The sequence below is a fragment of the Phocoena phocoena genome, chromosome 13, assembly GCF_963924675.1.
Source record: "Phocoena phocoena chromosome 13, mPhoPho1.1, whole genome shotgun sequence".
Lineage (NCBI taxonomy): Eukaryota > Metazoa > Chordata > Mammalia > Artiodactyla > Phocoenidae > Phocoena > Phocoena phocoena.
The window spans coordinates 73,936,539-73,951,749 of record NC_089231.1 but is presented as its reverse complement, the minus strand read 5'-3'; the positions used below and the strand labels follow the sequence as shown (position 1 = coordinate 73,951,749).

Sequence of the window (15,211 nt, the reverse complement as noted above, 5' to 3'; positions counted from 1 at the left end):
GCTGAGAGTTGCATTCTTTGGTGGTGTTTTTCCCTCATAAATTAACATTGATGTTATTTCTATTTCTGCAGTGAAGGTCTGCGGCTGCTGTTTACGGAGTTTCAGGTCCAATTCAGGCCTCCAAATAACAATGTTTGTAACAGACCTGGCATTGGTTTCTTGTGCCTGGGGTGGGTAAAGCAGATACCACAAGTCAAGCTAATTAAGGGTCAAAACTGGGTCCTGGCAGACTTCAGGTGGCAAAGACACCAGCATTTGCTGAAGAATTCTCCCTATAGTCAGATAATTTTCTCCAAAGATGTCAAGTTCTCATCTTGGGTCATCTCTCAGCTCCCTTAAGGCTGGAAGGGTCAGAAACTTTTGGAGAAATAAAGGCAGTGTGACACATTTCTGCATATAGAACTGGCTTTATTTGTTTCTGGAATTAAAACCTTCCTGTAGCCATAGGAATTAGGAGAGATCACCATTAAAGAGCAATTAAGATTTCCTCTTCAAAATTTAAAACCTTTTAAGTAGTTGAGATAGTGGGAGCCATTTTATGGGCAGGATAAAGTCAAAATAGCATGAGGAACAATCAGGAAAAAATTATTCCCTCAGTAGCAATTATAATAACATTTGTTTTATTCTCAAGGCTCAACCAGACAGTTCTGTGGTAAGATTCAAGAGCCTATAAGGTTTTACTGGCTTGTGGGCAGGCTTATTTCAGGACAGTTATACTTAACTGCAGCTTGCTGCCTGGACTCCCTCAACTGGGTTCCAGATATCTTTTGTATAATGGACCTTAACCTGTCAAAATATAAATGCAGAATGTATTGTAATGACATGAAGGACTGGTCACATTAAATATGAAGTTATTAATTGGTAAAGTGGAGAAGAGATAATAGGATCTAGGACTTCTGTAAATCAAGTTTCATACTATATGGGCACATAAAAAAAATTGAACCACATTACTCAAGATATGCAATTGTGGAGACTATATGACATTCTGAAGTGTGTAAGTGCTCACCTGATCCTTTTTTGGGGTGCCATTATATAAACATTTTAAGATATCCGTGTAGCTTACTGTGGAAATTTTAGAAATCAGTGGTTTCCATTTGCTATACGATACTACCTAGCTTAGATAAATCTTCATTTTAAAATGATAAAAAACTCCCCCCCCAGTGTATATATGGGATGTGTGGGGTTACAGGGTGGTAGTTCCATAAAGTGCACTGAGTTCCAGGGGCAAATAATGATAGAAACTAAATGTTACAATTTGTTCCATCTTCATGATTACAGGCATTACAGGGCAGGGTGGGTAAAGCAGGCAAATAAAGTGAACTCTTTCTCCCCCCATTTAACCAGATGCAGCATTTTGGCACTTTTATGATACACAGGTTGACTTAATTCATTTACTTAAGTTGAAAGCTGGCAACAGCAAATCTTTGCAATTTAGGATCCTCCTGCATAGCCACTCCAAGGATCTTAATTGCTGAACTACACCATGAACTCTGAAATGGTGTTCACAGTGTTCTTGAAGCTTTCACCTCTTAACATGAGATCTGACACCTCTTCTTAAGGTAGGGAACTCTTAAAAGCTGTCTCCCAAGCATTGATCGAAACTGTTGTGCTGGGAACCCTTTCCAAAGCATTATCTCCGTGAGAGAAAAGAGAGATCCTAACCAGTTGCTTCCATGAACAGTAACCCCAGTACAGTGTACAAGTAATGCCCTTCGAAGCATAACTCAGGCAACCTTGATCATCCTGACAAGCTTATCAGCATTTACATACTAGATACATTTAAAACCGATCCCAGACCAAGTATTGCAACCATAATCCCATTATTTAGCACATTGAGTTCCTGCTGATGCCAAAGCCTGAAATTTCAAAGCAAAGAGTGATTTTTTCATCATCTTTTACAAATGAGAGAAAAATATCAAGGAGGACAGGAAACTCCTCTCTCCTAAATTCATCAAATCGATGCTATCTTCACAGCTTTAACTGACACGATCCAGAGTCCTCAATTTCCTGATCTGAGGAGTCCATTTTTCAAGGTGACTGTCAAGGTCAAGAAGAGCTTTCAGGCTTTTCTTTGCCGTGGCCCATGAACTCCAGTCCTTCAATAGGAATCTCCTTCTCCTTTATTGCTTTCTGATGGAAGAAAACACATGATAAAGGTCCACATGGAGCCTGAGGACCAAACTTTATAAATATGATGGTACAAAAGTAAATCCGACTGGACCATAAGGACTACCAAACATGATTCAAACCCCATGCTTTTTAACATAAGATTACAAAGAAATTAACTGTAAAACCAGAGAGATTGGAAAGAGTTAACATCAAAATTCAGAAGTGGAATTTAAACAGTATCACCACTCTTGTGACAGACACAAGTTCAAATCAGTCCCAGGACTTACTGGTTATATAACTTTGATCAAGCCTAACTTCCCTATCTATATTGGGTAAAGACAGCAGCTCCACCTGGAATTACTGAGGATGTTTTTTAAGTTAACTAATTGGGAGTGCCTTGCCCAGGGCTGTTATTACGATTCAGATCAGTTTCACATTCACTGGGCTGGACTGAAGATGTTCTGGCTAGTCAAGAGAGAATAAAATAGGCCAATGAAGGGAATATAACAAAAGGAGATCCTCCATAATGTCTAACAGGCCAGAGAGGCTAACACCCCTCCTTGTCCCTCAGCAATATTGGAAAAGTGCACCACCGCAAAATCCAAGGAAACTTGATTCTAGTGAACTTCGACTAATCACTTCCTATTTCTGGGCGTGAGTGTTCCATGCATAAAATACGAATAACTATACCCACTTTGCAAGTTCAGGTTGAGCACCAAATGAACCAAAGAATGTTACTGGGCTCCGTAAAAAGTAAAGTGCTGCAAAAATATTTAACTTTGTCATTCGGAGAGATACCAGGCAGCCTTGGTGACGGTAGGGGAGAGAACTACTCTCACTGGTCTCATCGAGGCTTTTCTTCACCCTGCCAGTCCCAACGCCCTCAAGATACGATGCGTGAGGCCAGGAACACCGTAGAGAGAAGCCGGTGCCTGGGGTAGAGGCGAGAGGACCCGGGCCTCAGCTCACCTGAACACACTGCTGGTAGCGCTTGAAGAGGTCGGTGCACGGGTCCCCGGAGCAGTCCCCCTTGAGGAATTTCTCGGCAAACCAGCGATTGAAGCACTGGTCGTACTCACGCTTCATGTCGGTGCAAGCCTCCCCCACACTGTTCATGGCGTCGGCGGTGGCGGCGCTCTCGGATGTCATCACTTTTAAGCGCGTCGCTAGGCTTTACGAGAGGACGCACTACGGAGGCCGAGAAGGAGAGAAATGTGGACGCGGAGAGTGTGGCTGTGCCTTCGAGCGTCGGCGGGCGGGCGCCGGGGCTTCCCCTCCAAGGCCGATCCTCAGGTAGAGGCCGGGGCGTCTAGGCGGGTGCCGAAGCGGGGCGGGAGGCGGAGCAGGCCCCACCTGTGACCCAAGCCCTCCGCCTCATCCTCCCCCAGGGAAGCCGCCGGGTCACGGCCGAGCTGATCGAGCACCTGGAGCGGCTAGCGCTTGTGGACTTCGGCAGCCAAGAGGCCGTGGCACGGCTGGAGAAAGCCATCGCCTTCGCCGACCGGCTTCGCGCCGTGGACACGGACGGGGTGGAGCCCATGGAGTCAGTTCTGGAGGACAGGTAAGCTCGCGACTACGGCCTCGAAGCCTTGCCTGCGGCGCCTTCGCTCCCAGTTAAGATGAAGATTAGTGTCTCATTTCGCAGAAGCGAGATGCGAGAACTTGCCCACGGTCACCCCGCGGGTGCTTACACTCTTTCCCTTGTTCATTATGGATCCTGCCCCTCCCTTGTAGAATCCTCGATGGCTCCCAGTGTAACTAGGAACAAAATCCGAACTGCTAAGCTTCACTTTCGAGGCCCAAATTCCTAGAGTCCCTCCCTACCGCACCGAAGTACTGCTTTTATCATTCCAACCACATTGGCTTCTTTACCGTTTTTCCAACACGCCAGATTCGTTGCTCCTCTAGGATCTTTGCATTAACTCCTTAATCCTGTCTGGTTTTCTTTTTTTGGCCGTGCGGCATGCGGGATTGTAGTTCCCGGACGAGGGATCGAACCCTCGATCCCTTCAGTGGAAGCGCGGAGTCTTAACCACTGGACCACCAGGGGAGTCCCAGGGTTTTCTTCTAATATTTTTATTGATAATCTTATTTTTGTTGATTTGTAATGTTTCTTGTTAATAGAATGTGAGCTCATGTCTGATTTCCTAGCTGCTGAATTCCTGTCTCAAAAATTTTAAATGTACGTATTTTCTGACCTAGTGGTTCCCTATGGAAATATCTGTGAAAGTGCATCAAGATGTGTTCACAAGCGCCCAGGGTATGCAAATCTGTTTATAATACAAAACAACAGAAAAGAAACAAACCCCAGAAACATTCTAAGTGTCCTTCATGGCTAAATACATCATCATAGTACACTGGAATATTTGGCAGTTAAAAATAATGAAATAACTATATGCTGATATGGAAAGGTCTCCAAGATATACTTAATAAAAAAGGCAAAGTTCATGACATCGTGTATGGTATTATCGATACTTTATGTGTAATCTATTTTATATACTCTGGTGTATGCATTAAGTTTTGTTTTGTTCCCTGAAAGGGCATGCAAGAAACTATTAACGATGGTTAGTGTTAAAGAAGATGGGAATGCAGAGGGAAGTTTTTTTGTTTGTTTGTTTTTTGGCTGTGTTGGGTCTTCGTTGCTGAGTGCCGGCTTTCTCTAGTTGTGGCAAGCGGGGTCTACTCTTCGTTGCACTGCGTGGCTTATTGTCGTGGCTTCTCTTGTTGCGGAGCACGGGCTGTAGGCGCGTGGGCTTCAGTAGTTGTGGCACGCGGGCTCAGTAGTTGTGGCACATGGGCTTAGTTGCTCCGTGGCATGTGGGACCTTCCTGGGCCAGGGCTCAAACCTGTGTCCCCTGCATTGGCAGGCGGATTCTTAACCACTGCGCCACCAGGGAAGCCTAGAGGGAAGTTTTAACTTTTCATTTTATACCTAGGGCCCAAAACACAAATGCCTAAGGGGGCAGAGTAATAACCCAAGTAGTGAAGTAGTGTAATGAAACAGGGAGGGGTGGGTCTTTGACAAAGCAGCTTATGAATACTAAAAGGGTGCAGCCTCTACCCACCTCTACCAATTTTTGCCAAATCTTAATACATTTTTTTTTTTGCCAAATCTTAATACATTTTAAAAGAAAATGATCTTTTTTGAAAAGCAGACTTGTTTGCTGTTTGGGACTGCAGCTTCTTAGAAAGGATGGGTATGTAGCCTATAAAGATATGGGTAGTCTACAACTCTGTCCTAGCCTTTTTCTGATGGAATTTTTAAAAATAAACTCCTGGTACAGGTGGGAGAAAGAAAGCTGCCATTAGTCAATGCCGGTAGGGAGAGCCACACTTATCTGCAACCATAACCTTCATGTAAAGTGCTTGCTAGCCTCATGGTCTCACTCCAGTCTTTTTTTTTTTTTTTTTTGTGATACACGGGCCTCTCACCGTTGTGGCCTCTCCCGTTGCAGAGCACAGGCTCCTGACACACAGGCTCAGCAGCCATGGCTCACGGGCCCAGCCGCACCACAGCATGTGGGATCTTCCCAGACTGGGGCACGAACCCCTGTCCCCTGCATCGGCAGGCGGACTCTCAACCACTGTGCCACCAGGGAAGCCCTCACTCCAGTCTTTGATTCCTTCAAATCCTCTATTTTGTAATCTTGATGCTTAGGTCTAGGGAGGTTAACCAATTTGCCCAAAGTTACAGTGTTTCAAAACAGAAATCTGATGTCATTCTCCTACCCAAGCCCTTCAGGTGGCTTCCTAGTGCTCTTTAGGATAAAAAGGAAAGCTTCACCATAGCCTGTGGGGCATCATTTAACCAAGCTTCTGCCCACTTCTTCAAGACATTGCTTTCCCAGAGCTCTCCATTCTTTCCCCTTGTTAGAATTCTGGGCTCTTGCCTTTACCCCCATCTCAGCCCATGCATTCCTTTTTTTTTTGGCCTCACTGTGTGGCATGCAGGATCTTAGTTTCCTGACTAGGGATCAAACTCGTATTCCCTGCAGTGGACTGCCAGGGAAGTCCCCACATTGCTTTTTTTTTTGCCTACTTAATTTCCTTTCTTCAGATTTCAACTGCCACTTCCTCAAGGAAGTTTTCATTCTTCTGTATTGAGTCAGATTCTCTTTCAGAACCTGTGGCTCTCATGGTATTCAAAAGAGCTGTAATTTTACATGTATTCATACATGTATTTAATTGATATTTGATTCTCTGCCCCTCTCCTACTGCTCGTCCACCTCACAGGAAGCATGTCTGTTATTGCTCATCTTCATCTAGCACTGAGCAGACACTCAGTAAATGTTTGTTGAATGTTCTTTATTATCTATGGGAAAGGTGGGAATAGAGTGCAAAGAGCAGTCAGAATTTCCCAAGGCATCTAGAGGGTAACTATAAAGAAATGCAACTATTACTCAGGGAAGAGTTTGTGGAAAAGATGAAGAGGGATTTGGTTCTGGTAACTGGAATAGTGACTTAGTATTCAGTGATTTGCAATCTTGCCATAAATTAGGAAACCAGTTTGGGGTAATGATTCCATTTTAGATGTGACATTTGTAGGATTTTCATGTTTTGAATGTACTGCCTTCACTGACATTTGAAATGGAACCCAGTTAAGTGAAGACAAGTGTTAAATGGTTTTAGGTGATAGCCACACTAGCTGTAAGGGTCCTGACTGGCTAACAGAAATCTCTTGGCCCATTAATAACCTATCATTTGTTTTGAGCTAAAAAGCATTAGCATGCTTATGTACCAGGCACTAAGATTTTATATGCGTTATATCTCAGTAATCACATATAATCCCGAAAGGCAAATATTAGTATCTCTTTCATAGATGAAGAAACCAAGGCTCAGAAAGATTATGTAACCTGTGCCAAAGTTTCACAGGTATTACGAGGAGAATCCAGGACTTGGAACTCAGAGCTTCTCTCAAATACTGCTCTAGATATGCCCTCTAAAGTCAGCCCCAGGAATTCCCCGGCAGTCCAGTGGTTAGGACTCGGTGCTTTCACTGCTGGGGCCCGGGTTCAATCCCTGGTCGGGGAACTAAGATCCCACCAGCCTCGTGGCGCAGCCAAAAAAATCAATCAATCAATCAATAATAAAATCAGCCCCTGGAAACTTTATCCTTTTTCATCTCAGATCCAGAGACTGACTCAGGTGACATCTCTGACTGTAGCCAAATAACTTCAATGCTTAGGATGTCCCTCAGAGCCTTATTTGCCAAATCGATTAGCTCTCATTTCAGTCCGCGTGAAACTAGAAATAAATTAAAAGGCTTGTAGATGGAAGTAGAATGGTGCCCAGAGAAACAACTCCTGGCAGCCTGATAGCAGGGAAGAGGCAGAAAGAAACTAATACAACAGCAGAACTGTTCCATTGGTCAGCCCAAGGGCCAACAGAGGCACTTCTTCTGCCATGCTGCCATAGTGTTTTCCATGAAATTAAATGCATTTCCCTCAGTTACTGGTTTAAGTGCCTTGTCTGTGAGCTTTAGAGGGCAGGGATTTCTAATTCACAGTCAAAAGTTTTCGCAACCGGGGTCTTTCATCTGATTGAGGACACAGAAAGATCAATGGACTCTTTTTTCAAGTCTCCCAAGGATGGTACATAACTAACACTGTAGCCCAGATGCATAGAAGTTGTCCTACGTATCTGGACTAAATGCTCTTATAATAGAACCCAGACTGAGAAAGATGAGGTGAGGTAGACATTCAGTCAGTCATAATTGATAGGCACTTAAAGAGCTCATCTGGTCTTGTTTGGTGTTTTATGCATGATTCCAAGGTCAAGAAAAGTTAAGCGACTTGCCAAGTGAGGGGTCTGCTTGGTGTGCCACCCTCAGAGACCCTGTGTTCAGTAGCCTATGTTTAAGAAAATAGGGAGGTGTGGATTTATTCTACAAACAGCTCCACCTTAAATAGTAATTAGGTGGAAATGTGTGATATTTAAAGAGGTGAGTTTTGTCTTTCTGGAAATGTCACTTAAGAGGAAACCCAATTACCAAATGAGTGAACAAATTAATTGCTACCTACTGTTGGGAAGCAGTAGCTTTTAACCACCTCTTGGCAGTAGTATAGTCTTTTTTGTCAAAATCTCCAAGCGCCCAGGAACAATTAGCAGCCTCCAGTCCCTATGGACTGGGAGGGTTGTGAGTGATTATAGCAGGTTAAGTGCATAGGTATTCTCTGAATGAGTAGTGGGGACTGAGGTGTACCCGGGGTGTACAAACTCTTTTTGAAAAAAGAGCAGGTGCTATTCAGCGCCCACCTCCTGTTGCCCTAAGAATGCAAGCCCAGCATTACCAGACCTTCTTTTTAAACATCATTTCATTTAATTGTCCCAGCAATTCTCTGAAGCATTTTACAAACAAGGAAACTGATACATGGAAAGGATAAGTAACTTGCATACAGGCCACGTGCAGCTCTGGGGTTTGAATTCTGCAGTGATTCAGGAGCCCAGTCTCTTAGCCGTTTTGGTATATTGCTCAACAGAAATATAAACCCCAGAAAGTCCAATGGTCACCTTTGCAGATTACTTTTATTTTTGTTCTCCAAGTTTCCTTGAATGAGTATGAGTGCATAATCCTTGTATGGTAAAAAAAAAAAAATTCTAGTGCAACCTTCACTTTTTTTGGCAAGAAGCTTAAGGTCTTAGAAAGATCATACTTGTTCAAGGTGACGCATTAAGACAGTGCCAGTCCTGGAATAGAGTCCAGCTTTCCACTCTTTGTACCATGAATAAGTGTTTATCGTGTCTTGCCCAGGGCTGGGTGCCCCAAAGAAATAGAAGAACCAATCCTTTCCTAAAAGAATCTTATCATTACAACTTGGCCTTCTATGCAGCCTTTACCCAGATGTTCATGTCACACCCTTGTGCCATTGTCCCATTAGGTTTAGCCTGCAGTCTGTGTCTGGCTCAGAGCAGAAAGAGCTTGGCTGCTACCCTCTTAGTGATTGAGCAGACTGCTTATTTTTCAGCCCAGGTATCTGGAAGCCAACTCAAACCTCTTGTCATGCACTTTTAAACCTTAAAACAGTAGTGAAGGGCTTCCCTGGTGGCGCAGTGTCCACCTGCCGATGCAGGGGACATGGGTTCGTGCCCCAGTCCGGGAAGATCCCACATGCCGCGGAGCGGCTGGGCCCGTGAGCCATGGCCCCTGAGCTGTGCGTCCGGAGCCTGTGCTCTGCAACGGGAGAGGCCACAACAGTGAGAGGCCCACATACCAAAAAAAAAAAAAAAACAGTAGTGAAGCCCCACAGATGTGTTCAACTCCTGTTTGGTTTCACTAGTTTGCCATCTGGATAGTTTAATGAAACCACTAAGCCTCAAAAACAGTGTGAGATTCTTGAGCTATGTTCGTGGTACATCTTGGAGGGCAGGTACTTTTACATCCACAAAGGTGGTTGCGATGAAAAAAGCACTCATCTTAGGGGTACCAGAACCGGGCTCGGATCCCAGTCCTGTCACTTAGCAGCTTAAGTTATTTATAACCAACCTTGAGCAAGTTTCTGCACCTTGCTCATTTCCCATCACCCCCCCAATCCAGCTGTTTCTTTTTTTTTAAGTGTATACATATTTTTAAAATATTTTTTAAAAAATTATTATTTATTTATTTTTGGCTGTGTTGGGTCTTCGTTTCTGTGCGAGGGCTTTCTCTAGTTGCGGCAAGCGGGGGCCACTCTTCATCGCGGTGCACGGGCCTCTCACTATCGCGGCCTCTCTTGTTGCAGAGCACAGGCTCCAGACGCACAGGCTCAGTAGTTGTGGCTCACGGGCCTAGTTGCTCTGCGGCATGTGGGATCTTCCCAGACCGGGGCTCGAACCTGTGTCCCCTGCATTCGCAGGCAGATTCCCAACCACTGTGCCAGCAGGGAAGCCCTAAAGTGTATACATATTTTTAAAATATTTATTTATTTGGCTATGCCGGGTCTTACATGGGATCTTCATTGCTGTGTGCAGGATCTTTAGTTGTGGCATGGGGGCTCTTTTTTTTTTTTTAATTAACTTATTTATTTTTTCTGCGTTGGTCTTTGTTGCTGCGCGTGGGCTTCCTCTAGTTGCACTGAGGAGCTACTCTTCCTTGTGGTGCGTGAGCTTCTCATTGCAGTGGCTTGTCTTGTTGCGGAGCACAGGCTCAGTATTATGGTACACAGCTTAGTTGCTATGCAGCACGTGGGATCTTCCCCGACCAGGGCTCGAACCCGTGTCCCCTGCATTGGCAGGCAGATTTTTAACCACTGTGCCACCAGGGAAGCCCGGCATGGGAGCTCTTAGTTGCAGCATGTGGGAGCTAGTTCCCTGACCAGGAATTGAACCTGGGCCCCCTGCATTGGCAGCACGGAGCCTTAACCACTGGACCAGCGGGGAAGTCCCAACCCAGCTGTTCCTTGACCATGGTTAAGGAGTGACATCACCTGTTCTGAGGACCTGTCCCTCACCCAGGCTGGGTTAGGTCCCCCTATCTAGTCCCTTGGCAAGCATTGCTCACCTCTGTTAGATTTAATATATTATACTGTAATTGCCTTCTTACCTATCTCCGCCAAAAGCAACTTACCCATAGTAATCATAAAATATATTAAACATATCAATCCTGAGGAATAATTACCACTTACCTCACAGGGTTCTTGGGAGAATCTATAAATGGTAGGCTGTTATTTGGTCTACTGTTGACTACAACTCCTCCATCTTTGAGCACTGACTATAACTCAAGAATATGCTGCTCCCTTGTTCTCCCGTACTTGACCCTCTCTACCCATGCCCTAGAAGCCATGTTCTGAGAAGGTAACCTTAAACTTCTGGTTTTGTAGATGTCTGTACTTGAGATCCGACAATGTGGTAGAAGGCAACTGTGCTGAAGAACTACTACAAAACTCCCATCACGTTGTGGAGGAGTATTTTGTGGCTCCCCCAGGTATGTGTTGCCCAAAATGGCTTAACAGACTGTCCCACAGTAAACTAAGAATGCAGTAGGAACTGTGAGGCCCAGATTTGCTATGTGAAAGCACTTTGACAAGTATAAAGTGGCAAAAGGGTGAAGGAAGTCAAAAGGTAAAAACTTCCAGTTATAAGTTAAATAAGTCCTGGGGATATAATGTACAGCATGGTGACTCTAGGATGTTAACTAATCTTATCATGGTAATCATTTTGCAATATATACATGTATCAAATCATTGTGTTACACACCTTAAACTTATACAATGTATGTCAATTATCTCAGTAAAACTGGAAATAAGAAAAACACATGGAGATTACTCCTTTCTGCTTGTGGACGCCGCCGAGTAAGCATCATTGACGTCTCCCCCCCGACTCTCCACTGCCGTCACGTCTAAGTCAGAGTCACCCAAAGAGCCCGAACAGCTGCGGAAGCTCTTCATCGGAGGTTTGAGCTTTGAAACAACCGATGGAGTCTGAGGAGCCATTTTGAGCAGTGGGGAACGCTCACAGATTGTGTGGTAATGAGGGATCCAAACACCAAACGCTCCAGAGGCTTCAGGTTTGTCACATACGCCACTGTGGAGGAGGTGGATGTGGCCATGAATGCAAGGCCACACAAGGTGGATGGAAGAGTTGTGGAACCAAAGAGGGCCGTCTCAAGAGAAGATTCTCAAAGACCTGGTGCCCACTTAACTGTGAAAAAGATTTTTGTTGGTGGCATTAAAGAAGACAGTGAAGAACATCATCTAAGAGATTATTTTGAACAGTATGGGAAAATTGAAGTGATTGAAATCATGACTGATTGAGGCAGTGGCAAAAGAGCAGCTTTGCTTTCGTAACCTTTGATGACCATGACTCCGTAGACAAGACTGTCATTCAGAAATACCACACTGAATGGCCACAACTGTGAAGTAAGGAAAGCCCTATCTCAGCAAGAGATGGCTAGTGCCTCATCCAGCCAAAGAGGTCGAAGTGGTTCTGGAAGCTTTGGTGGTGGTCATGGAGGTGGTTTTGGTGGGAATGACAACTTTGGTCGTGGAGGAAACTTCAGTGGTCAAGGTGGCTTTGGTGGCAGCCACGGTGTTGGTGGATATGGTGGCAGTGGGGATGGCTATGATGGATTTGGTAATGATGGAAGCAATTTTGGAGGTGGTGGAAGCTACAATGATTTTGGCAGTTACAACAATTAGTCTTCAAATTTTGGACCCATGAAAGGAGGAAACTTTGGAGGCAGAAGTTCTGGCCCCTATGGTGGTGGAGGCCAATACTTTGCCAAACCCCGAAACCAAGGTGGCTATGGTGGTTCCAGCAGCAGCAGTAGCTATGGCAGTGGCAGAAGGTTTTGATTACTGCCAGGAAACAAAGCTTAGCAGGATAGGAGAGCCAGAGAAGTGACAGGGAAGCTACAGGTTACAACAGATTTGTGAACTCAGCCAAGCACAGTGGTGGCAGGGCCTAGCTGCTACAAAGAAGACATGTTTTAGACAATACTCATGTGTATGGGCGAAAAACCCTCAAGGACTGTATTTGTGACTAATTGTATAACAGGTTATTTTAGTTTCTGCTCTGTGGAAAGTGTAAACCATTCCAACAAAGGGTTTTAATGTAGATTTTTTTTTTTTTTGCACCCATGCTGTTGATTGCTAAATGTAATAGTCTGATCATGACGCTGAATAAACGTGTCTTTTTTTAAAATGTGCTGTATAAAGTTAGTCTACCCTGAAGCCATTTTGGTAAACTACCCCAACAGTGTGAAGTTAGTATTCCTTCAGGGTGATGCCAGGTTCCATTCAAAATTTATTTACAACCTGCTTTGGTGGAGAAGCTACTGTCTTCTGAAACCTTGGTGTAGTTGAACTGACAGTTACTGTGTTGTGACCTGGAGTTCACCATGAAAAGGGTCACCCAAGCCAAGTCATGGAGTTTTTTGATTATTAATATGATTGTTGGCACATCCTATGCAATGTATCTAAATTGGACTATGGTACCAGATATAGATGGGAATGAAGCTTGTGTGTCATCCATTATCATGTGTAATAAATAAACAATTTAATACCCTCTTGAAAAAAAATAATACATGTATTAATAACAACAAAAAACAAAGTATATACAGGTGGTGACACTAAGGTGGCAGTAGATTCCAGGGGTCACATTCACCTCTAGGGGCCAGGTGTTAACAGGAATGAGCAAAACAAAAACAGGACCGAGGCAGGGAGAGATGTGTAGAGTGGCAAATCTGGAGCTCAAGCTATGCCTAAAGGGGCAGCTGGCATGCGCTGCTTCTCATTTAGCGCCAGGCAGGAATGGGAGCCCATTTTCCCAGAGAACCTGGACATCTGGCATTTTGTGTGCTATTTCCCAAATTTTAAGTGTTAATTCAAGATTTTAAAAAATACCATGAAAATAAAACATACCTGCTGCAAGCCAGGTGCATCCTGTGACCAATCTGCAACCCCTAGTGTGGAGATTTGCATCTTTAAACCTCACTGTAACTATTTTAAAACTCTGGGCCAATAATAAAACCCAGAACCTTGGGTAGCTGAACTGCAGATAGGTGAGCCCTCAGAGCTGCTGCACCCCTCTGGACATTGGGGAATGGGACTAGCCTAAGCACTCCAGGTAGATGGCTTTCCAAGTGCCAGCTTCAAGTTCAGGAGATGTCCCTCAGTGGAGAACCATCGTGAGCAGCCTCCAGAGACAAACATCAGTCCTCTGGCTCAGGGAATACCTCTTTGATCGAGACCAACCAATTAAAGAAAAGCTCTGGTTGAAGGAAGGATGGGAAGGAAAGCTAAAAAAATTTTGAGCTCGGGCTTCCCTGGTGGCGCAGTGGTTGAGAGTCCACCTGCTGATGCAGGGGACACGGGTTCGTGCCCTAGTCCGGGAAGATCCCACATGCCGCGGAGCGGCTGGGCCCGTGAGCCATGGCCGCTGAGCCTGCGCGTCCGGAGCCTGTGCTCCGCAACGGGAGAGGCCGCAACAGTGAGAGACCCGCGTACCGCAAAAAAAAAAAAAATTTTTTTGAGCTCATGCCTCTGATTAACTGAACCACCTCAGTTAACTGTGGAGAGAAGTAAGATTTTATAATCTCTCAATCTCAGCATCTGATAGTTGTTGCTGTTTCAGCAGACACATCCATTGATCACATATGCTGTTTCTCAAATAGAACCTTGTGTCAGACTTTGCTTCTTGGGAAAAACTGAGTTCACAGTCATAGTCTCTCCTTCCTCTCCCATATGCATATAAATGTCTAATTAACCTGTCTCTGCTACTTACTTAAAAGTGTGCATTGATTAGGCTTCACTTATAACTGGTTCTTTCAGATACTCATAGTTAGAAAAACTGTAATAGCTACACTTATTTCCACTGCTTATTTTTCATGACAAACCAGTTAGCTCAGTGTAGAGCCAGTTGGAAAGCAGGCTCAACTATAACATTCCTTTTTGTTATTGTTTTCAAACAGGTAATATCTCTTGGCCAAAGCTGGATGAAAAAGAGCCCTTCTCACACTGCTGAGTAGCTATTCTGGGAAGGGGTGCCCTCTAAAAACGTGGAAGTGCAACGACTATTTTGTTACGAACACTAATGTTCCCACTTCCTTCAGTCACCTGAAAAAAGTGATGGTTAAGTATCTCTTAGTAACTAACTCTTTTGAAGACAGAACTGGGAAAGATCTAGCCAAAATAAGGCAAATAGTCCCTGATGCCAACGGAAGTAGAAGGTATGGCCAGTTTCCAAGGAAATGGATCAAGTGTACTCACAGGCTGTTCTGTATGGATGATTTTATCCCCTCCCCAAAAGACTGTCTACCAAACTGCATTTAAGTGAATTTTTCTATTTATGTAACTGTTAGACATTGCATCTGATCACTATGTGACAACCTGAGTTGTCCTTTTCAGTTGCTGCTTCCATTGACTTGAGCAGCCTTTTATCTTTACTGAGCACACTTAAATTTGTTCTTGGGTACCCACTTTGTTCCAAGCAGAGGGCTGACTTTCTGCTAAGGTTAGGAGGCAGCTTTGGGAGGTGATGGATATGTTTATGGCCTTCATGGTTGTGATTTCATGTGTGTGTACTTAACCCCAAACTCACTGAGTTGTATACATTAAATGTACAGCTTTTTACAGGTCAACTGTATTTCAATAAAGTGGTCTAAAAAAAAAAAAAATAGTCCTGGGCC

General features: G+C 44.3%; 2 protein-coding genes and 1 pseudogene across 2 annotated transcripts; 2 read left to right on the top strand and 1 right to left on the bottom strand.

Annotated features, from left to right (window-relative positions):
• Positions 1-2,046: 2,046 nt before the first annotated feature.
• Positions 2,047-3,225, bottom strand: TRIAP1 (TP53 regulated inhibitor of apoptosis 1). Its single transcript, XM_065890228.1, has 2 exons — positions 3,079-3,225; positions 2,047-2,130 (listed from the first exon to the last, which is right to left on the bottom strand). Exons 1-2 carry the CDS (start codon positions 3,223-3,225, stop codon positions 2,047-2,049), a joined length of 231 nt encoding a protein of 76 aa, XP_065746300.1.
• Positions 3,226-3,230: 5 nt separating this feature from the next.
• Positions 3,231-14,883, top strand: GATC (glutamyl-tRNA amidotransferase subunit C). The gene is made up of 4 exons (XM_065890227.1): positions 3,231-3,402; positions 3,498-3,670; positions 10,905-11,008; positions 14,495-14,883. The coding sequence occupies exons 1-4, from the start codon at positions 3,322-3,324 to the stop codon at positions 14,545-14,547; spliced, it is 411 nt and encodes a 136-aa protein (XP_065746299.1). The 5' UTR covers positions 3,231-3,321; the 3' UTR covers positions 14,548-14,883.
• On the top strand, positions 11,428-12,377 carry LOC136132877 (heterogeneous nuclear ribonucleoprotein A1-like; annotated as a pseudogene).
• Positions 14,884-15,211: the final 328 nt, after the last annotated feature.

Bases quoted from the DNA above. Each gene is read 5' to 3' on its own strand.
- TRIAP1 (XM_065890228.1), bottom strand. From the start codon at position 3,225: ATGAACAGTGTGGGGGAGGCTTGCACCGACATGAAGCGTGAGTACGAC. The intron at 2,131-3,078 runs GTGAGCTGAGGC...TTCTTCCATCAG, and splicing joins GCTACCAGCAGTGTGTTCAG to AAAGCAATAAAGGAGAAGGA.
- GATC (XM_065890227.1), top strand. From the start codon at position 3,322: ATGTGGACGCGGAGAGTGTGGCTGTGCCTTCGAGCGTCGGCGGGCGGG. The intron at 3,403-3,497 runs GTAGAGGCCGGG...ATCCTCCCCCAG, and splicing joins CCTCCAAGGCCGATCCTCAG to GGAAGCCGCCGGGTCACGGC. The intron at 11,009-14,494 runs GTATGTGTTGCC...GTTTTCAAACAG, and splicing joins GTATTTTGTGGCTCCCCCAG to GTAATATCTCTTGGCCAAAG.